We start from the raw sequence: 22,236 nt of genomic DNA on the forward strand, positions 1-22,236 counted from the left end.
CAATCTGTCCTCACCCCATCCACCCGCCACCCCACTCGGGACAGGGTTCCCCTTGTCCTCACCTACCACCCCACCAGCCTCCAGGTCCAACGTATAATTCTCCGTAACTTCCACCACCTCCAATGGGATCCCACTGCCAAGCACATCTTTCCCTCCCCCCCTTTCTGCTTTCCACAGGGATCACTCCCTACGCGACTCCCCTATCCATTCATCCCTCCCCCCCATCCCTTCCCACCGATCTCCCTCCTGGCACTTATCCTTGTTAGTGGAACAAGTGCTACACCTGCTCTTACACTTCCTCCCTCACCACCATTCAGGGCCCCAGACAGTCCTTCCAGGTGAGGTGACACTTCACCTGTGAGTCGGCTGGTGTGGTATACTGTGTCCAGAGATACCGGCCACGTGACAGATGCACTGCCACCTGGCTGGTCGGAGGACACACCACATGCCAATCAACATTTGGTCCCTCCCAACTAATCAATGCACACCTAAATTACTGGTCACCTTAATTGGATTATCTCGCCCAGCCCCATGCTATAAAAGGTGAGACATGTCCCTGGCTCGCTCTCTCTTACAGATCACCTCATTGAAGGTAAGTGCATTGATTTATGTTTGGGAAGGTCTATCGTTTGTTCTGGTAAGGGAGCCACAGCTATCCAAGGTCAAGGGGGATAGCTGTTGTAGTGCTTTTCCCATGTTCTTTGTATGTGTAACAGTACCCTGTCCCCACACTGTTTCCTGTGTATTGTAGTTGCTTGTGTTGACCCGACTTCCCCTTTAATAATAAATTCCTTATTATTAAAACTGTGTGTCTCCAGGCCTCTACTGTTGAGACTCAAAGAACCAGTTATTTCCATCACAACGGGTGTACTGTATCCGGTGCTCCCGGTGTGGCCTTTTATATATTGGTGAGACCCGACACAGACTGGGAGACCGTTTCGCTGAACACCTACGCTCGGTCCGCCAGAGAAAGCAGGATCTCCCAGTGGCCACACATTTTAATTCCACGTCCCATTCCCATTCTGATACGTCTATCCATGGCCTCCTCTACTGTCAAAATGAATCCAAACTCAGGTTGGAGGAACAACACCTTATATATCGTCTGGGCAGCCTCCAACCTGATGGCACGAACATTGACTTCTCTAACTTCCATTAATGCCCCTCCTCCCTTTCTTACCCCATCCCTGAAATATTTAGTTATTTGGTTTTTTTTCTCTTTCTCTGCTCATCACTCTGCCTGTTCTCCATCTCCCTCTGGTGCTTCCCCCACTTGCTTTCTCCCAAGGCCTCCTGTCCCATGATCCTTTCCCTTCTCCAGCTCTGTATCACTTTCGCCAATTACCTTTCCAGCTCTTAGCTTCATCCCACCCCCTCCAGTCTTCTCCTATCATTTTGCATTTCCCCCTCCCCCCCACTACTTTCAAATCTCTTAGTATCTCTCCTTTCAATTAGTCCTGACGAAGGGTCTTGGCCCGAAATGTCGACAGTGCTTCTCCCTATAGATGCTGCCTGGCCTGCTGTGTTCCAACAGCATTTTGTGTGTGTAATGAAATACTTGATTGAAACTGTATATTATTAAGTGTATAATGAAATTATAGATACATTTTATATAGATTAGCATTTTGAGGAGATCTGCAGAAAATAAACAGCATAACTGTATTAATAAAATAAAGCATGGTTTAAACCAGGGTATTACACTTACCTCGGCTGAGGGGATGGACCTTCACACACTAAGCTTGGAAATGCCGACTTAGCCATGCTGCAAAGCTAATAACAAGAGAACATTAGAATCCTACACGTTCAATGTTATGAGCCTTCACTACAACAAATAGATTACTTGAATGGGGATAAAGGTAGTACTGCAGCTAGCTTTTAAGAGCAAGGCTGGAAGAAATCCATTTCATGCTATATATCCCAGATCTCCACAGGGACACAAAGAATCACCAGGAGGATATCCAGTGGGAAATAAAATCACCAGAGTTGATTCATGGGTTTAACACAACTGACAAGCTCAGCTGTTTAGAATTTTCTCTCTATTTACATTTTGAATAGAAACATTCTCTCCCAACTGCCTCTACTCCAGCCGATCAGGTATTGAAAGGTGAATGTTTTGGATTCAGCTGTGGATTTATCACACTTAAAACAATTACATGGGTAAAGTGAGGTGTTAAATTCCATTGGAAATCTTTTCAAGGTCTCTTTATTGAGCATAACACAGCATAAGGAAATGCTGTTTTAGCTGAACAATGGTCCCTTAACTTGGAAAATTCCTTCAATTACACTCCAAAACATCTCTCAACTCCATTCCTTGCCGTAACGAAGAATATACCCGCAAATAACTTTCTCAGCTGGGAAAACTGGAGCATCCCCAATTCTTCCACTGAAAAAGTGGCCAATCTCCTTAGGTTCTTTTAAAACAAGTCTGGTAGCAGAAGAACTCTACACTGTGGTCCCTCCCCACTGAGACTTTGTGGTGGCTGCACCAAGCTTTAGTGCATCCCCCAGCATATATGGTATCCAGTTGGCAACATCCCTCTTTGGATATCTCGATAAACTGGCAGACCAACAAATTTTGGGCAGACCAAAGGGTGCCTTTCACAAACTTGATAATTTTCCAGCTGGGGGTGGGGGGTGTGTGAGAGAGTGAGTGAGACTACATCCACACTACGCCGGATAAATCCGTAACCGAAGCTTTTTCTCTTTGTTTTTACCCTCCGTCCGCACTAAAACAGCGTTTTCGTCTCCTGAAACCGAAGTTTTTCAGAAACGCTTTCCAGGGTGGGTATTTTTGAAAATGCTGCTCGGGCAGATCAGCATGGATGGGGTAACCAGAGACTTCTGAAAACGCTGTCAGACGGCAGTGCGCTATTTCATTGTTTTCTTGAACTCAACCTAACAATTTCAGAACAGACGGCAACGAGACTGAAGCCAGAAGAGTTAGAAATGTACTCACCAAATACTTTGACCCATAACTTACTGAATAAATAAGTATACTGTACTCACTTTGCTCTGTTTTCTGTCCTTGCTCGTATGAAGGTGGTTTACCTATTTATGCAAGTACTTCTCTGACAATAGATGTATAACAGCCTAATGTAACATTGTAAGGCAATAAAAAATAATACTGATGCAGACATGTTTTATACACTTAACAAGGGGCTTTATTAATGCAACAGAGTTAGTCAGTTTTTCAATGTTCATTGTCAGCCAGGTCAATCTGTCCGTGAATTCCCTGTCGGTTGCCTCCATACGCTCCAGTATTTGTTTTTTTTTAGTTTTAAGTTCTCCTGCGCGAGAGCCAACAGCTGCCCATCGTTTAAAGTTTTTGTAGTCTGTAAATACAGAAACGCGCACTTTTACGGCAAGATTCTACACTAACCATGTCACTTGTTTTTGGTAGATGTGTCTTGAGCATGCGCAGGAAGAGAAGATTCGCCGAAATCTCCGTTTTAGTGTGGATAGAGATATTTTCAAAAACGCATAGTGTGGACGCCTATCATTTTTACGCGAAACCGGTGTTTTCAAAATTATCCGGACTAGTGTGGATATAGAGAGAGGGGAGAGGGAGAACGAACAGCCCATTCATCAGGAAATTCTCTATCATGCAGCTGCTCAGGATGAACCGTCACACAGACCCTTCCACCTACCTCCACATCCTTTTTACAAACCAACAATCTGTAAAAAGGGAAGTGATGGGCAGGCCACCTGTCTCTAGTCCCCATCTTCCTTCCATAGTCCATTGAATCATCTCCTACCTGCCTTTTCTCCAAAACCCTTAATTGTATAGTAGGGGAATTAAGGGTTATGGGAAAAAGGCAGGTAAGCGGAGATGAGTCCATGGTCAGATCAGCCATCATATCATGATCACCCTCACACAGTCCCATTTGCTATGCTGAATATTTTCTATCTGACAGCCGTCACTGGGTGAGAAGTGTCCCTAACTTTATCACTGTGGCCTCACAGTTCCAGAGACCTGGGTTCACTCCTAGCCTCCAATGGAGTCTATGTAACTTGATACATTCTTTATGTGAACAGGCAGCCTTAAAGACCATAAGATATAGGAGCAGAATTAGGCCATTTGGCCCATAGAGTCTTTAATGCCATTTCATCATGACTGATCCATGCCCTGACTAATCAAGAATGTATCAACCTCTGCCTTAAATAGACCCAATGACTTGACCTCCACAGCAGCCTGTGGCAATGAATTCCACAGATTCACCACTCTCTGGCTAAAGAAATTCCTCCTCATCTCTGTTTTAAATGGTCTTCCCTCTAATTTGAGGCTGTGTCCTCTGGTCATAGGCTTCCCCACCATAGGAAGCACTCTCTCCACATCCACTCTATCGAGGCCATTCAACATTTGATAGGTTTCAAAAATATCCCCCTCATTCTTCTGAATTCTAGTCAGTACAGCCCCACAATCATCAATCGGTCCTCATATACCTTTTCATTCCTGAAATTATTTTTGTGAACCCCCTCTGTGGCTTCTCCAATGCCAACACTTTTTTCCTTAGATAAAGTGCCCAAGCTGCTCACGATACTCCAAGTGAGGCCTGAGGAGAGGAAAAAAGGATCAGCCATGATTGACTGGCAGAGCAGACTAATTAGGCCAAATGGCCTAATTCTGCTCCTATGTCTTATGGTCTTATTAGGCCTTAAAAAGCCTCAATGTTATATCATTGCTTTTATATTCTAGTCCTCTCAAAATGAATGCTAACATTGCATTTGCCTTCCTCACCACCGACTCAACCTGCAAGTTAAAATTAAGGGAATCCTGGCGGTGATTCCTAAGTCCCACTGCACCTTGGACTTTTGAATTTTCTCTCCATTTAGAAAATACTTCTTCTACCAAAGTGCATGACCATACACTTCCCAACACTGTATTCCATCTGCTACTTCTTTGCCTGTTCTCCTAATCTGTCTGTCCTTCTGCAGTCTCCTTGCTTCTTCAACACTATCTGCCTCTCCACCTATCTTCGTATCATCCGCAAACTTAGCCACAAAGCTATCAATTCTGTCATCCCAATCACTGACATATAACATGAAAAGAAGTGGTCTGAATGCAGACCCCTGTGGAACACCACTAAACACCGGCAGCCAACCAGAAAAAGCTCCTTTTATTCCCACTCTTTGCCTCCTGCCAATCAGCCACTGCTTTATCCACGCTAGAATCTTTCCCGTAATACAAAGGGCTCTAATTTGTTAAGCAGCCTCATGAGTGGCACCTTCTCAAAGGCCTTCAGAAAATCCAAGTACATAACATCCACTGATTCTCCTTTGTCTATCCTGCTTGTCATTTCTTTAAAGAATCCCAAGATTTATCAGGCACAATTTTCCCTTCATGAAACCATGCAGACTATGACTTATTTTATCATGTACCTCCAAATACCACAAAACCACATTCTTAACGATTGACTCCAACACCTTCCCAACCACTGAGGTCAGACTAACTGGCCTATAATTTCCTTTCTTCTGCTTCTCTCCCTTCAAATGTGGAGTGATATTTGCAATTTTCCAGTCCTCAGAATCTTTCCAGAATCTATTGATTGCTGTAAGATCAATGCAAATAACTTCAGCAACTGACTTCAGCTACCAATCTTCAAATATGAATATAGACTGCAGATTAAGTTTAAAATGCAGTTCTGAACAATGGGTTCCTAAAATCCATGAATCACAGTTAACAGGAAGACTGGACAATCAATGCATTCAGGTCTCTGTGGTGCGGGTGTGAAGTGGGATCTGTGAAGTTTGTGTGTAGCTCAAAGGAAGTATTGTGTTAGCATTGTAAATACGGAATTGTTCTTTGATCTTTAGCACATACAATGTAGTGCAGCATTGGGTCTAGCAGACCTCTTACTCCAAAAGTAACTGCATATGATGCCTGTTGTGTCCCATTTTGTCAAATAAAGAGACTGCTTCAAAGCTACCAGTACGTTCTCTCTGGTGACTTCATTCATGCGACAACATTGGGGGCTCATCCAGGATGCCTTTGCAACCCATTGTGTGGCCAGTGATCTCAACAGTCTAAGTGGGTGAGTATTTTTAAAATTAGCACTCACATTTGGACCTGTTCAGGTCGGTGACTATGGGTTCGCAAGGTATCATGAACACAGCGGAGAGCTGAACTAGTAGATATAAAAGGTGTGTGTGTGTGTGTGTGTGTGTGTGTCTACGTGTGTGTCTACGTGTGTGTCTGTGTGTCTGTGTGTCTGTGTGTGTGTGTGTGTGTGTGTGTTTAAACATCTGTATGATAATTTGGTAAAATGGGCCACTAGTTGCAAAGGGTGGTTATTGGAGGTTCAGGACGCCAGTATATTCGTTCTGTGAACTATATTTTAGCATACACAAGTGCGTGTGCATTGGTGTAACAAATGAATACAGCAGACATGAGCTTAGATGCACAAAAGCGGCAGATTACGAAATACAAACTCCATGGTTTTAAGTGTGTACTGTTAACTTGTATACGTCATGTATGTTTTGCGTAGTGTGGGAATTGGTGTGGAGATATTTCAGGGAGGGGTTTTACCCAGATGTATCTGTAAGGATGGCTCCTACTGAAGTCAAGCAACATTAGGTTGAGAAACCTGATGACCCCAGCGAACCCTTCACCTCCCATTTTGTCAGAGATGCTCTCAATTAAGGTCGCCTGCAGGTATGCAGAATTCTGGCACAAGCTTGAGGAAATGGTTGAAATTCACCAGATGTACCCCAAAGATATACATGTGTTGGCAAAAGCGAAGTGCCCAAGGAATATGTGAGACGGTATGGCCCAGGGGGGTGCAGGATGGTACGTGGGCAACTACAGGGGACGCCAGCAATGAAGAGAGATATTGCTTCTTTAAAGGGGGAAGTGAGGCCACAACTGGGGGGAGGTGAGAGTAACTGGGGAACGATAATGTCAGTGATTCAGAGAGAGCTGAGGAGCCAGCCATGGATTATGCAGAACGTATATCAAGCATATGAGGAGCATTTGGAGTTGGATAATCCAGGGGAGGGATGACCTAGTTTTCCTGAAAATGCTGAAGGAAGGGCTGAGCTCAGCTCTCCGGGAAGTTTTAGATTTGGGGATAGCAGTGTCATTGACCTGCTCAGCAATACTGTCCCGGGCCAGTGAGATAGACCAGAGATAGGAGGGAGAGGGGAAGTCATAAAGTACCTGTAGTGAATGTAGCTGCCGTGACATCACAGAGAACTTGCTTTGTGTGCCAGCAACCAGAGCGTCTAGCAAGGAACTGCTGGAATAGACGTGGGAGGGTAAAGGAGATATTTGTAACAGCTGTGGCCTCTCAGGCCATAGATTGAGGCAGTGTCCTAAAAACAGAGGAAAGTATTAAAATCATTCACCAGTGCAGGCAAAATCCACAGCCGTGCCCTCTCTTTCCAATTTGACTCCCGACCAGAGTACAGAGCTGGTGAGATCAGACAAACAGCTGACGGCAGCCTCTACTGCCAGTAGCGGTCATCCATGGATGTATGTAAGAGGTTTATCGGGGGCCAGTAATGTGGAACTTTAGCAGACACGGGATCATCAGCATTGATAACTGATTACCCTTGCCCACGACTGAGAGGTGGAATCGAAGGGTGTTGGCCCAAAACGTCGAAGGTATTCTTTTCCATAGATGCTGCCTGGCCTGCTGAGTTCTTCCAGCATTGTGTGTGCGTGTTGCTTGGATTTCCAGCATCTGCAGAATTTCTCTTGCTTGTGATTGAATAGACACACTGAGCAAGGCAGGAGCGATCATAAACTCAGGAAAAGGAGAAAAACATAGACAGGACAGGGACAGTGAACCTAGGTGACCTGCAAAGCAGCTAACGCAGCCCACAGAGATACAGCAACCCCAAGCAGGGAAGAGAGACTGGGCAATGTGTGGGAATGTCAGGAGGTGCCAAGGGCAGGGACCAAGCACAGTCAGGAGCTGTTAGAGGTAGTGCAGCTGCCTGAGGTGATCACAGTCAAGGCTCACCAGAAAGGGGACAACAAGGAACAGAAAGGGAACGAGTGGGCAGACATCAGTGCGAGGACAGTGTAAGAACAAGAAGCAACAGAATTTACAAGTGTACAGAAAGAAACTACCAATTTAGTAAGATTACGTGGAGATTTGAAGGACCAGGGTAAAGTGCGGAAGGACCGGGTGAAACAACAGCAGCACATTGCTGGTCAGAGAGAGCCGGTGGGAAAGGAGACAGTCCTTCCACTGCTGAGAGACCAGGTCATGGTGAGGATACTGTCTGAAAAGGCAGTATTTGCTCCCTGATGGATAAGACCACAGATGGTACTTTTAACAAATTACACTTGTGTACACTCAGCGAGACAGCTGGTGGAAACACTAGTCTCAGGCTAAACCGTATGACTCACCTTCTAACCTCCACAGACAGAGTGGGAGATCAAGTATGCCCAGTAACAGTATAATTACAGAGATTCTGAGATGAACACCAGCCGGGCACACTAGACCTGACCACAGTTGATGGAAGCAGACCCACAGCAAATGTGAAGGCAGAGGATACAGAGAGTGTGAAAGAAAGCTGAGAATTGTAGGTTAAAGTGTAATGCTAATGGTACTCTGTAATGAAAGCTGGTTGCTGAAGGTAGACAATTGGTTGTGTAGCACAGAATAGAAAAGATATTGGGGGAAAATAGATGGGAAGGGATCCAAGTTACAGCAGAGACATCAGAGTCCACAATTTTGAAGGTGTGATAGACTGAGAGAGGGAAGTTTGGGGAGTGAATACAAATGGCCCTTTCAGCAGTTGGGCCAGCGATTGACTGGACAGTTCGGAAGGGCACACCACCAGGGAGAGACCCTTGCAATCATTCAAATAGAGACCACCCCAAATCCTCCCCGTACATCGATAAGAGGACCTGTGAGCCTGATATATTTACCTTGCTGGTGCCCGAGTAAGGAAGTTTTAGTTAACAGAGAACAAAAGGGTGCAGATAAAGAATGTGATCAAAACCGCAATTAGTCAGCAGGGAAGGGAGCAACAGGCATACAAATGACGAAGCTGTATTTTTAAAAGACTGTTCAAATTTCTGGAGCAATCTCTCTGGCATCTTATAGCCATTAGGGACGATAGGGTAGATGTAGATACACATAGGGTAAATGAGAGATGATACAAAGCAGGGCATTTCTGCTGCCCCATTTGAGTAGATCCTCCTTAAGGTTGGCCTTTCCTGGTACAAATTTAGTTTTAGGACATTTTTGGGCAGTTAGAATATATAGCAAATAACTTCAGCCACCAAATTTTAAATATGAATACAAACTGTAGATTGAATTTAAAGTGCAGCTCTGAACAATAGGTTCCGAGCCATGAATTAGAGTTAATGGGAAGATCAGACAATGCTGATTAAAAATCATTCAGGTGTCTGTGGTGTGGGCGTGTAAGGGGAGCTGTGAAGTTTGTGTGTAGTTCAAAGGAAGTATTGTAAATATAGCATTGTCCTTTGATCTTTAGCACTTAACATGTCATGTAGTGTTGGGTCAATCAGACCTCTTGCTATAAAAGGATCCCCAAACGATGCCCGCTGTGTCTCATTTTGCCCTAAAGAAACCGCTTCATGTGCTTCTCTCCAGTGACTTTGTTCATGCAACACCACCTCCACCTTCTCTTCATCCACCTCTTTCAGAACCCTGGGGTGCTGATCATCTGCTCCGGGTGATTTATCTACCTTCAGACTTTTCATTTTCCCCAAGCCCCTTTTCCCTTCACTCACCTCTGCTCCCTGACACACCCAACTTCTGACATACTGCAAGTGTCTTCCACAGTGAGACTGATGCAAAATACTTATTCAATTTGTCCACCATTCCCTTGTCCCCTATGACAACCTCTCCAGCAGAATTTTCCAGCAATCTGAAATCGACTCTCACCTCTCTTTTGAATTCTAGGGTTCCTTTACCTTAGGCTCTCTTATCAATTCAGGCTCACTGCACAACACCCAACCACAAGCTTCTCTAAAAAGCCATCTTGTAGGCGTTCTACAAACTCCCTTCTCTTGGGATTCAGCATCAACCTGATTTTCCCAAACTACCTGCATATTGAAATCCCCCATGACTGACATAACATTGCCATGGTTGTAATTTGTAGCCCACATTTTGCATCTGTTCACAGGCCTGTATACAACACCTATCAGGGTACATACCCTTGCAGTTTCTTAGTGCTACAAACAAGGATTCTACACTTTCTGGTCTTGTGTCACCTCTTTCTAATGATTTGATTTCATTTATTAACAGAGCCGCCCCATCCCGTGTCTATACTTTCAATACAATGTGTATCCTTGGATGTTAAGCTTCCACCTATAATTATCTTTCAGCCACGACTTAGTGATACCAACATACCTGCCAATTTCTGTGCTATAAGTTTATCTATCTTATTCCGTGCACTGTGCATTCAAATATAACACTTTTAGTCCTGTAATCGTCACCCTTTTCAATTTTGTCCCTTTTACACTACAACTCATTCAATTGACTACAATTTTGCCCTACCATCAAGCCTCTCTGTGCTAACAGTCTCACTACACACTGCCTGATTGTAAACCAACTGCCCCATCCTCAGCCTATCAGCTCCTATACCCCTGCCAAATTAGTTAAAACCCTTCCGAACAGCTCTAGCAAACCTGCATGCAAGGATATTGGTCCCCCTCGGGTTCAGGTGTAACTAGTCCCTTTTGTACAGGCGGTACCTTCCCCAGAAGAGATCCCAATGATCCAGAAATGTGAACCCCTGCCCTTTACACCAGTTCCTCAGCCATAAATTTATCTGCCAAACACTCCTATTTTTACCCTCACAGGAGTGTCACAGGCAGCAATCCAGAGATTACTACCCTGGTTGTCCTGCTTTTCAGCTTTCTACCTAGCTCCCTAAAACAATCTCTCTTTAGGACTTCCTCACCTTTCCTACCTATGTCATATGTACCAAGGCTTCTGGCTGATCACCTTTCCCCTATAGAATGTCATGGACCTGAGCCGAGACAACCCCGACCCTGGCACCTGGGAGGTAACATACCAGTCTGTGGTCTGTATCACGTCCACAGAATCTCATCTCTATTCCTCCAACTATGGAATCTCCTATAACAGTCCTCTTCACTTCTCTTCTTTCCTAAGCCACAGCACCCAGTTACTGCGGTATCCCAAAGACCTGTGGGCTGGTAGGTTAATTGGCCCCAATGTATAGATGAGTGCAAGAATCTGATCTGGGTGAAATTCATAGGTGTATATGTGGATTTGGGGTTGGATCTGTGTAAAAATTGATGCAGACAGTGAGAGGGGACTTGATGGCTTGTTTTTGTGCTGTCTCCTAAGGAAAGACAAAGATACAGCTGCTTTAAAGTTCAAAATACATTTATTATCAAAGTATGTAAACTTTATACAACCTAGAGATTTGTCTCCTTACAGGCAGCCATGAAACAAAGAAACCCAATAGAACCCATTAAAGCCCAAAGAAAACCATCAAACACCCAGTGTGCAGAGAGAGAGAAAACAAAACATGTTGTGTAAACAATAAAAACAAGGAAACAGCATACGGAACTAAGTTCATAAAACAGCATCACTGCAGCTGATCCAGAAGTCCACCAGTTGCAGGCCACTGCCTCAGTCCAGCATAGAGACAAGAGGTGAGCCAAACTGGATTGTCTCTTGCCTCCAACCTCAGCACTCTGACCATTTCAATTTTTCCTCCCAACCTAGCAACACGCTCTTCCCCTCTCCTGGGAAAATTTGAGAGTTTACCAGACTTCCTGCAACTTTGAATGTGGTGTTTGCTCAGCTACTCAATCATGGGCAATTTTTTTTAACCCCGTTCTTCCACCTCCTCCCCATAGCTCTTCACCCCCTTACCAATCAAATCTCTGCCTTAAATACACCCAGTGACAAAGAAACTCTACAGGCTGCATCCTCACTTGTGCCAAGTCCAGCCCACTTGCTTCTCTCTACTGACCCGTACTTAACAACCTGCATTGGTGCCATTTTAAAATTACCAACCTTGTATTCAAATCCCTCCACGGATTTGCACCTCTCTATCTCCGTAACCCTCTCTAGCCCTACTTCTCTCGAGGTTGCCAATTTTACTCCTCACAGTGGAAAGCATAGATAATGTTTCAGGCTGAAGATTCTTCCTCGGAGCATGTTGGAAGAAGAGGTATCAGCCTGACATGCTGAATGTTTCCAGGGTTTTTAATTTAGGATTTCCTACACCTGCAATTTTGTTTTGGATTATTAATTATTTTCATTTACTAAACCCCTCCCCCCAAGGCATTGACATTTCATCCCTAAATTCCACAGTCCCTTCTCTTTTATGATGTGCACTGAAATAAAGTCGTCTGCCTCAAATGGTCATCTAATAGCTTTACGCGGCTCCTTACATTATATGTGGGTTTCTTCCCTTGGAATGGCCTCCCACATTAAACTCTTACATCAGTGCAAAGTAGCGTTGTAAATGGTAGGCTGAAGCAGGCCAAAGGATTAAGGTTCGTCCAGATTTAAATGTAAACTCCCCCCCCCCCCCATAAATCTCTGGCGATAAAAGACGAAGAAATGTGATTCATTGGGTCCCTTTATACGGGGGGGGGGGCCGTTTCCTGCAGAGGTCATGATTTCGAGTCAAATTTGTGGACCTCCCAGATTTCCTCCCATTAAGTTGTTATTTTTCTCCCTTTTATTTCTTGAGTTTGCCTCCCCGAGAGGACATGTCGGTTTCCAGTGTGCACCATTGACGCAGTTAAGCGTCTGGATCGGACCCAGTCGCCCAGTGGAAAGGAGCACTGACCTTACAGAGGGAGGATGGAGGAGATGGTCAGCGGCTGGACTCCTCCCTCCATTTCCGTCGCACGGAGTGTGTCTGTCTGTCTGTAGCGGTGAAGGGGAGGAGGTGGTGGAATACGTGTCCAAAAGACGAAAATGGTTGCCGGGGCGACTGTGGAAAGCCTTGGTCACCGGGTACCATGAAACAAATAAGCATACCTCGGCCGCGGGTCACAAAGGCGGTCAACTGTCACCACCCTCCGTCAGAATGAGCAATTCTTTCGCTAGCTGCTGTTGCTAGGAGTCGCCAAAGTCTCTCAACCACTGAATTTTAACAATATTTTCAAACGACAAATTTCCAACCAGATAATGGTTACTTCCGGGGGGGGGGGGGGGGGGAGGTCACTGGTTACAGCGAGCTGTTATTGAGTGACTGTCAATATTTAGAGCTTTTCTCAAAGCCACTCAAATCATCGTGTCTATTCGCAGCTTTCTCAATAGACTTACATTCGCAGAACATTTTGCGTTAAACTGGGACTCAAACAGTCAAAGCGCTGTTCGTTAGGGGTTGGGGTGGGAACAAACACTAACCAATAGTTTTTCTACTCAGCACTGCGACGTGGTGGTGCTTATTATTGTCACATGTACCGAGTAACGGTGAAAAAAAAACTGCCATGGATGTCGTTTATAGAAACCATTTCATCACATCAGTGCAATGACGGGAAAAACAATAACAGAACGCACAATTACATATAGCGCAGGTAAGGTGGCCAGGTAGAATGTGAGGTCATGAATTCATCTTATCGGCAAGTGGTCCATTCAGTTATCTTAAAACACTTAGGGTAGATTGAAACTGTCCTTGAATCCAGTGGTACATGCTTTCAGGTCTTGATATCTTCTATCAAATGGGATGGGGTGCGGGGAGAGAATGAGAATGACTTGAGTGGGAGGAGTCGTTCTGGTGGCTGCTTTACCAAGGAATGCCTGACCTTGCCAGGCATACAAAATGACTCACAATGCCAAACCCAATGCCTATTTTGTTCCATGCAACACCATTATGGATAGTGAGGTCCCATGCTGTCTGCAGTTCTGTGGGATGGTTTGAACAACCCACCCTGTAACCATATTCTGCTTTACATCTTCAGTGTTCCTGCCTCCATCAGCTACAGAAAATGGAAACGCGATCTGATTGTGCTGTCGATCCCGGAATGAGAATTACACTGGCATCGATGAAAACCCCTCAAAGCGTCGAGTTTAAACTTAAGTATGATCTTAAACAGTAAAACTACATCAAGATACAGACTAACTGTTGAAAGTGTCCTGAGTGTTTGCATCATGGCCTAGTACAGTAGTTCCAATGTACAGGAACACAAGATGCTGGAGAGAGTCGTGGACAGACCTTTCCCAGCTTTTGAGAGCATCTGCATGAGGCAGATTGTAATTAGTTTTGCTCAATAAGTGTATGGGACATTGGAAAAAATGTTGAATTTCCCCATGGGGCTGAATAAAGTATCTATCTATCTATCTAGAAGGCAGCATGTATAATAAAGTATCTGCACCATCCAGATCTTGCCCTCTTCTCACTGCTATCATTGGGTAGGAGGTATAGCACCTATAGTTCCACACCCCTACAACCTTCAGGTTTTTAAACTGAGCTGCACAACCCAAACCTACCTCAGAAGTGGAACACTACACATCACCTCTTGCACTACCTTGAACTTATCTCTACTTGTCTTTTTTCTCACAAGGTCTTCTTTCCCCAGTCTTTACTGTCGTGTATGTGCAAGTTTTATCATGTGTTGTCTGTACCTACATGCTTAACATGATGCTGTTGCAAGCAAGTTTTTCATTGTAACTGCATCTCATCATATTTGTGCATATGACAATAAACTTGACACAAAATATGCCACAATGCAAAGACATGTCATCAGGCCAATTGATCACTGGAGTTATCACTTGTAACTAATGTTGCAAGAGCAAACTTGTGCTCAATGGTTGCCTAGTGATAGTCACATAGGATTATATGGAGTCTACAGCCACAAACAGTTCGGCTCTTTGGGCAAACTGGGTTGTGTCATGCCTATGCTTTTACTTGCAAGAGCATCAGATGGGAGTGGCACCTTGCTACTCCACATGAGGGGTGCATTGAGAAATGGTGTATTTTCCCCCATGCAACCCAGGGACACTGGACTGTGACCACCTTGTGTGTGACATGACAACCCAACCCAACTCAACCAATGCACGTTTTTGGACTGCAACTGGTATCAAGTGGACAGTTCAAATGGCAAAAATTAAATTTAAAAAGTTTATTTATGAGCTGAAGTTACTCAGAAATGCCATGTATTTTGCAGTTATATTAATTATTACAATAAATATCAAATATTGCATAACAAATGACAGTTGGAGAAAACAATTGCATTCGTCTTCTCAGGGTAGTTCTAGAATGTATCAGCCAGGTGGCAAGTAGCTCAGTCTCTGGACCACTGCCACACGTAAACATACTGTCAGGAGGACTACACCACATACCAGGTATAGCAACTGTGTGCAGTAACTAGTAAAACTATTCACTGAATGGATAAAGGAAATCTCTCCTATATAAAAAAAATAGTGCAAGAATTTCCCAGAGACTTTCTACAGACATGCAATCAAGTCATTGGCAGGGGATTGCACAGGATCAGCAAGCACTAACCAGTAATATTGTGCATTGCAGGGACCCATTCAGGACCTATCCAGTTTGAGCTGGGCTGTAGTCAGGCAGGGCTAACTATCAGGACAACCCCAGAGCCATATAATTAGAATATCAGCCAAAACTCACCCTGCTTTAAAATAAATATTTAATATAAACAAAACATGTAAGCAAGTAGAAGCAACAACAGATACCAAGTAAACCGAGTGGGTTTCTATGAATCCCCCTCTAAGCAGACAGCGAGAAAAGAACATGTTCTCACCCAGTGACAAGGCAGCAGAACACAGGCTGATTCAAGGTTAGACCTTAAAATACACCGTGTGAACAAAAAATATGCACTTCCACTTTTCTCTTGCAGGATGGATTTAACTGGTCAATATACATTCTTAAACAATATTCCAATTAGACAAGAAAGCAAATTCTCTCTGATCCCCTACCAGCTTGGGAACTGCCTAGATACAGTATATACAAACCTTGGTAACTCAAAGCAGCATGAATTTCGATTACTGGCCAATTAAGAGTTCACTGTCCTCCTCTGGATTCACAGGCTGCTTTATACTCAGTATAGAATGATACCTTGCCAAGCTTGGTCATATTTGCTGTGGAAGTGACTGAGCGCAATTCCCTTTTTAAATGCAAATCCACAGGAAATGCACACAGATACCTGAAATATAACTCACCTCAGAATATAGGGGTCTTAGTACTGGAATCAAACTCCATTTACATGCAGGGTGGGGGTGGAAAAGTCCAATAAGATAGAAAATTTGGGTTATATCTTTCCTAATATGTGGTCTGGTGCTCCTCCACTCTCAGGACATGATCAGCAGTTGTCAGTGTGAGATTCCCAAAAGACTTATTCACCGATCACTGCCATTAGCTGTGACCTCCACAAATGCACAATGGCAGATGGCCCAATGTTTTTGGGATTGTGCTATACATGTTCAACTGTAGGTGACTGGGCGGAATACACTCCTGATCAATTTAGCGGATTGAAATTCTTTGCTATGTAACTGAGCTTATTACTCATCTGGGAACTATATTTAAAATAACAACTGAAGTTTTAAAGATTATTCTACAAATTTTGTTTTAGATTCCCTTAGATTCCCCTACTTTACAATTAGATTTTGTTTTAGAATTACAAATAGGTTTTCTTTTTTTAAAAACAAGTGCATTTTTTCTTTAAAGTGCAAAACCATGCCCGTAGTGAAGATTAGTGCGATTTTGCCGCTTTGGCTGTGAGCTGGCAGGACCCTAGCAGTATGACATGCAACCCGTGTACTCTAAAGACATGACAGCTTTTAAAGACATCATCTTCTTATCTAAGGACTGCCATCAGCCCAGGATATTTTCCCTTTATGCTGACATTTCATCCCAAGAGCATCTTACTATGAGGTTTGCAACCAAATAGTTTTGGCCCTCTGAAAGATTACATTGTTTTGTGAAGGGTATACAGCTGAACTTTAAATTCATGGCTTTGCAAATAGCATTAAACATACACAAAATTACCACTTGATTGAAAACAAAAGTTGTGCCTGTGCACCCTCCAGGATCATGGTGACTTTGTGGAATTAAATATTAATTTCACAGGTAAAACATTATTCTTAATTTTTCTATACATTCATGTTTTTGATATTTAAAATATGGAAATGAAAAAATGTTAGATTGTTACAGAATTTAGTGATTCTTGACTGCCAATGTCCATTTTACTGACTGGGTCGAGAATATGTGGAAGTGGACAACCAAAGGCTGGAGCACAGGAGCAGACTGGTTATAGTCACATGGTGAATCTCCTGGAGGACTCTGTCCAATCAGAACTGGCAACCCCAAAGAAGTTCTGGATGTATAACAACAACCAAACATGACAATGATCCTTCCTTTTTAAAAAAAGTTTTGAAATAAATATCAATCTATACTACACCATTAATAACTTCAAAAATCTGGTGTCTTGACATTAGTAAACTATTAAACCAGACACCATATTTAGACTGGAAGATTTGCTAGCACTGTCTTTCACTTCATTCTACAACACTGAATGAAAGACCATGCTGTTTTGGCTATGGTGAATCCCCCATCCGAATTTTCTAGATTTTTTGTCAATTCCAGCCCCTCTATGCTATACCTCAAACAACCAAGCGATGGAGTATTTAGCTCCACCAAGCAACCCCTTGTTTTTCTCCCCAGGCTAACCCACAAACCAAAGGGACAATGGAAGGGGGCGGGGCGGTTGTAGGAAAACGGAGAGGGTAAAAAAGCATTAACCAAACATGGCCAACTCAAATTCTACTTCTAGTGACCACAGTTTCACCTGTTGTTTTTGGTAAAGCAGATCAAACCTAAACTCAACCAATTATAATATAGCTTGATATTAGTACATAGAGCAAAATAAATCTTTATAGCTTATATAAAGTAGTAATATCATAGTATTGAAGCACCAAATCTTAAAACTTGCCCCCTCCCACACTATCACCTACAACCTGTTCAATATCACCAATCAATATTCACAGACTTAAACTAAACCCACTTCAGTCTCTGTTGTCAAGGTCAGGTTGCAATGATGGTAATCATAGGGAGTTAACCAGTTTCACAGTAAAGTACACCTAATGCTTTTGATCAGTACAGCCCTTCAATTCCAATGTATTGTGGTGAGTTTTTAATTGATTGTATTAATGTCAAAAGGGCTTATGCCAAACCTTGAGGATCAAATAATCCTATTTCTATGCTAAAAAGTGAAGAAATTGATTAAGCAGTGTTCTAGAAAGTCCCAATAGAATTTAATTGGGGTAATGTGATGGCTTAAAGTACAATAATATTACCTGGTGTATTGGCTTTGGAAGAAAAGTAATTTATATTTGTGTTCACTGATAATGGGTTACAGTGTGAATGCTTTAAAAATGTTTAAGAAATAAGACCTTAAGATACTTGGATTTAAAAATGCATGCGTGCTCAAAAGGAGGTGAGGCAGTTTGAGTATTGGATAATAAACAAATACAGCAAGGTTTGTTATGGGGCTGTCAAGGTCAAAGAGTAATTGAATCATAAAGAAAGGGTGATGATTTCGCTACTGCTTAGTACAAATCAAACATTCAAGGGTGTGCTTTAATGCTTTTTGTTGTGCTTAGCGTGATATTTCTCAAGAGCAAGAGTTGAGAAATGATGCTCATCTTGCTCATTAGTGTCAAGCTGCTGGTTCAGCCCTTGCATAAATGCCTCTTTTGTTCATTACTATCTTTCATTACAAACCCTCAGAATGTTCAAATATTTTATGTTGCCTCACTTCTACCTTCATTTCATCACCAATCAGTTCTCTTGACTGACACTCTCACATCAAAATCTTTTAATCTTTTCAACAGCTCAGCTTCCTTTGTTCACTTGCACTTACCACCTTCAGACTTTCAGGAGCTTCTCAACAAAACAAACCTACCTTCCAGTTAAAACGACTTAGGACTGGGTTGGGGGACTAAGTAATGAGGGATGGAGAGTGGGGGGGGGGAGGGGTTGGTGGGAATAGAATTCAGATGGGTCACTTCTTTGCAGGTAAAACCAAATTGGTTTCAGTCTTCTCATTGAAGGTGCCCATCTTTGGTATTGGCATGCCAAGCCCACAAAGCACACTGGGGACACTCTGATTTCGCCTCAAGACACCTAACAGACTGCTGCCAGTCCCCATGTACACTGCCGATTCCTGTTGGTGCTTCTTAACCTTTCCTTCCTGGCTGTCATCACACTCTGGGGTATTCCGTGGGGCAACAGCCTGTGCAATTCCCATTCTTTTCAGCTTTTTGACCAGGTTCAGACTGGCGGGCGCAGAATCGGCACAAACCCGACCAGGCTTCAGGCAGTAGATTTCATGGAGCAGCGTCTCTGCAGGGCGTGAAGCAAGAAAGTTCTCAATGGCTCCTTGTGTGTCAAAGGGCAACGGCGACAGGCATGGGGAGCGGCAGGGGGAGTTCGGTGGGGTACGGGGCGTAGTTAACGCCTTAGGGGGAACCACAGGTGGGATTTTCAGCAGAGGGCAACGATAAACACTAGCGGAGATTCCACGATCTTGCAAGAGCTTTGTCAAGCTGTTAGTGCTGCTCAGAGTAGTAGTTGACTCTCTTCTTTTTGTGAAGGATTCACCAATGCTTGGCCGGCAAGGAACAATGGGGGTGCTTGGACTGGAGATCATATTTGCAGATGAACCCCCTGAATTTGGCACCGGAGCATACATGACACTAAAACAAAGTACAGAGAGATAAACCTAACTTAATTTCATTGTCAAATGTCTCATAAAACTATTTTTTACTTAAACCACCCACTAGAATATAGTGGGTATATAGTTGTTGTATCAGAACATTTCATGAAATACCTTCTGAATACGTGAACTTTGCTGGCAAGCTCAGCATTCATTGCCCAAGAAAGGCAATGGAGGCCCACCTTGAACTGCTGAAGTCTCAGTATGGAACAATGACCCAAGGACAAAGCAAGAAAGCTGATAGATAGTGGATTCCAGTTAATAGATAATAGGGACAGCCACTTACTTGGGGCACTCTTAAAAAAACAAATTGAGAAAATAGCTGCAATTCCCTTTGTTTAATTGGAACATTATGCCCCTTAACTGGGACAGGAGATTATTGGCGAACAGTTTCTAACTAGCATCAGACTTGGATACTAGACTGTGCTCAGAGCAGTTTTTAAATAGCTTCAGTTGTGTGTGCTTCTGTTTGAAAAGCTATGATTTTTGTCATTGATAGTTGGCAAGAAGTAAGCAGTAAGACAATTCAGAACTGTTTTGCTTACTGCAGTTTCAAGCATTCAGATTTGAAGATGCTAGAAATGGCTGGGAGTAAAAATAAACAATTTTACTACTTCAACAAGTTAGACACTACAAAGAATTAGAAAATATTGACAATCATCTTGAATGTTACAGTGAAAGTGAAGACTTGGAGGATGCAATCATCGAAAATTGTACGAAGGCAGCCTATTATCTACACAAGGTGTCTGCGCTGATTTTATTTATTTAGTCAATCAAAAGAACATGGCAGTGTACACTCAGCTCTAAGAGCTGCTTGCATGTGACAGAGGGCACACCCCATTAAACTACTTGGACAAGTGGGCAAAACTAGGTGAGGGTAGCCGGTGGGCCTTATACCCCATTGAGATAGGGACTTGAAAAACCAAAATTGCTGAGGCTGAAAAATTATTCATCACCTTTGTAATTCCTATGCTAACTTTTCTTAGGTGTTGGGATTAATTGGAATAATTCTTCTGAAAAGCCAGAGGCCTAGTGGATGGAATCAGTGGCATAATTTTATAAACACAGTTCAGGTAATAATTCATTTTTCATTCACAGTGTCAAGAATACACAATACCAAAAGAATGAGTATTGGACCCAACAGCTCCCATAAGAAAATAGGACATAGCAGACTAACAACCCACCTTGATGAAACTTGAACAATGTCAGTAGGATGAAGAATTCTGCAGGTAGTGAAGGTGTAAGTTGAGTTGGTCTGTGACAGACATTTGCCTGGATTCCTCACTGCAGACAGAAACGGGGGTGGGGGTGGCCAACGGAGGAAAATAATTGATGATGTGGGTGGTGTGAGGGTGGGGGGGAGGAGTGGCATGAGAGGGGAGGGGGCAGAAGAGAGGAAAGAGAAATTTTGTAGGTTAACATATCTTCCTTCTGTACACTGAAAATGCTGCAGGTGGTCACAAAGAAGGGTTACAATAAGTATCTTGCTTCATGAAGAAAATACTCAACACCCACAAAGTGACTCCCAGTGTCCAGGCCCCAAACTGATGTTTCTCCACCATGAAAGGTCAACAGATTAATAAGATAACCCAGCTCTCCTCACCAGATACCTGATCTACTGAGCAACCCATACATTCCCTACACTTGCTCAGTTCTGACAAAACAACAAGGCCAGTTATGCAAAATTGCTGAATCCAATGTTGAGCTGGCTACTAGAGAAGATGAAACTCAACAGACAGTGCTGGACTTCTGCGGAACAGCTGACGAGGTTAAAGACAGAAAATGCCATAAACACTCAGTTCAGATATCATCTATGGAAAGAGAGAGAACGTTTTAGCTTTATGCTGCAGAGTGGGTGGGGTGGATGGAATAAGGGAATATCACCAATAAAGTGAACCCAGAGTGGCTGTGGGATAAATGTTTGATGAGTCTATATGGTATGACAGAGGCATTTAAGAAATCTTTTGGTAGAAAAGGGAATACAATCTCCTTAAACTAATTGTGACTGTTACTGTCCCATGCAAATCACAAGGATAATTTGCTCAGTGCCTCTCATTACACTTGATCATTAATCCACCAAACGTTCTACAGAAAAGAACTCACCAGCTGCTGACTCGTGAGTTGAGTGGCTATTTATTGGCAGAAAAATATCTGGTGGTAGCTCCTTCCTTTCAGAAGACTCTTTCTCTTTGTCCTGCTTCTTCTCTTTTTTATCCTCGGGGGTGGAAGTGTGCTGAGCTTTGAATGAGATTCCTTCCTCACTGTCCTCTTCCAGATCAGAGAGACGGTAAATGTCATCTTCCTGAAGTAGCTCAAAACCTTTAGTGAGGACACCAGGCCGTGGGTCCAAAATTGTGCCCAGGTTAGGCTGTGCTAACTGTTGCCACTGATGTAGAGTCATTGAACCTACCAAGTGCAAGGTGACAAAAAAAATTAAGAATCTTAACTAGATTCAATGATGAAATAAAGACAACTAAGTCATTGACTTCCATTTGGTTCTATAGATATGATTTTATATTGTTTGTAATAACCTGATGTTAACAGAGTAAATGTAGAAAAAATGCATTAATTGCCAGAAATAGATT

At 43.1% G+C, this 22,236-nt stretch overlaps 2 protein-coding genes across 11 annotated transcripts in view; both read right to left on the bottom strand.

Annotated features, from left to right (window-relative positions):
• LOC140728198 (flagellum-associated coiled-coil domain-containing protein 1-like) overlaps nucleotides 1–13,913 on the bottom strand; it is a 58,873-nt gene extending 44,960 nt beyond the window's left edge. For 3 of the 7 annotated variants that reach the window (XR_012099012.1, XR_012099013.1, XM_073046580.1), the window contains exons 1-3: nucleotides 12,757–13,913; nucleotides 7,154–7,308; nucleotides 1,703–1,767 (exon numbers count right to left, since the gene is read on the bottom strand). Coding sequence is in view for 3 of the 7 variants with exons in the window: in XM_073046580.1 (XP_072902681.1) it covers nucleotides 1,703–1,767; nucleotides 7,154–7,180 (92 nt within the window). In the remaining 4 variants the exon portion in view is untranslated. Of the gene's footprint in view, nucleotides 1–1,702; nucleotides 1,770–7,153; nucleotides 7,309–12,756 lie in introns of those variants that run through there. The other 4 variants (XM_073046583.1, XM_073046581.1, XM_073046585.1 and 1 more) reach the window with 3 other exon arrangements.
• Nucleotides 13,914–15,548: 1,635 nt separating this feature from the next.
• trak2 (trafficking protein, kinesin binding 2) overlaps nucleotides 15,549–22,236 on the bottom strand; it is a 97,339-nt gene continuing 90,651 nt past the window's right edge. For all 4 annotated transcript variants that reach the window (XM_073046576.1, XM_073046577.1, XM_073046578.1 and 1 more), the window contains 3 exons: nucleotides 21,755–22,057; nucleotides 20,836–20,935; nucleotides 15,549–19,631 (listed from right to left, as the gene is read on the bottom strand). In XM_073046576.1, coding sequence (XP_072902677.1) covers nucleotides 18,938–19,631; nucleotides 20,836–20,935; nucleotides 21,755–22,057 — 1,097 coding nt within the window. In that variant the 3' untranslated portion in view covers nucleotides 15,549–18,937. The remainder of the gene's footprint in view (nucleotides 19,632–20,835; nucleotides 20,936–21,754; nucleotides 22,058–22,236) is intronic.

This window comes from Hemitrygon akajei, chromosome 5, assembly GCF_048418815.1.
Source record: "Hemitrygon akajei chromosome 5, sHemAka1.3, whole genome shotgun sequence".
Taxonomy (NCBI): Eukaryota; Metazoa; Chordata; class Chondrichthyes; order Myliobatiformes; family Dasyatidae; genus Hemitrygon; species Hemitrygon akajei.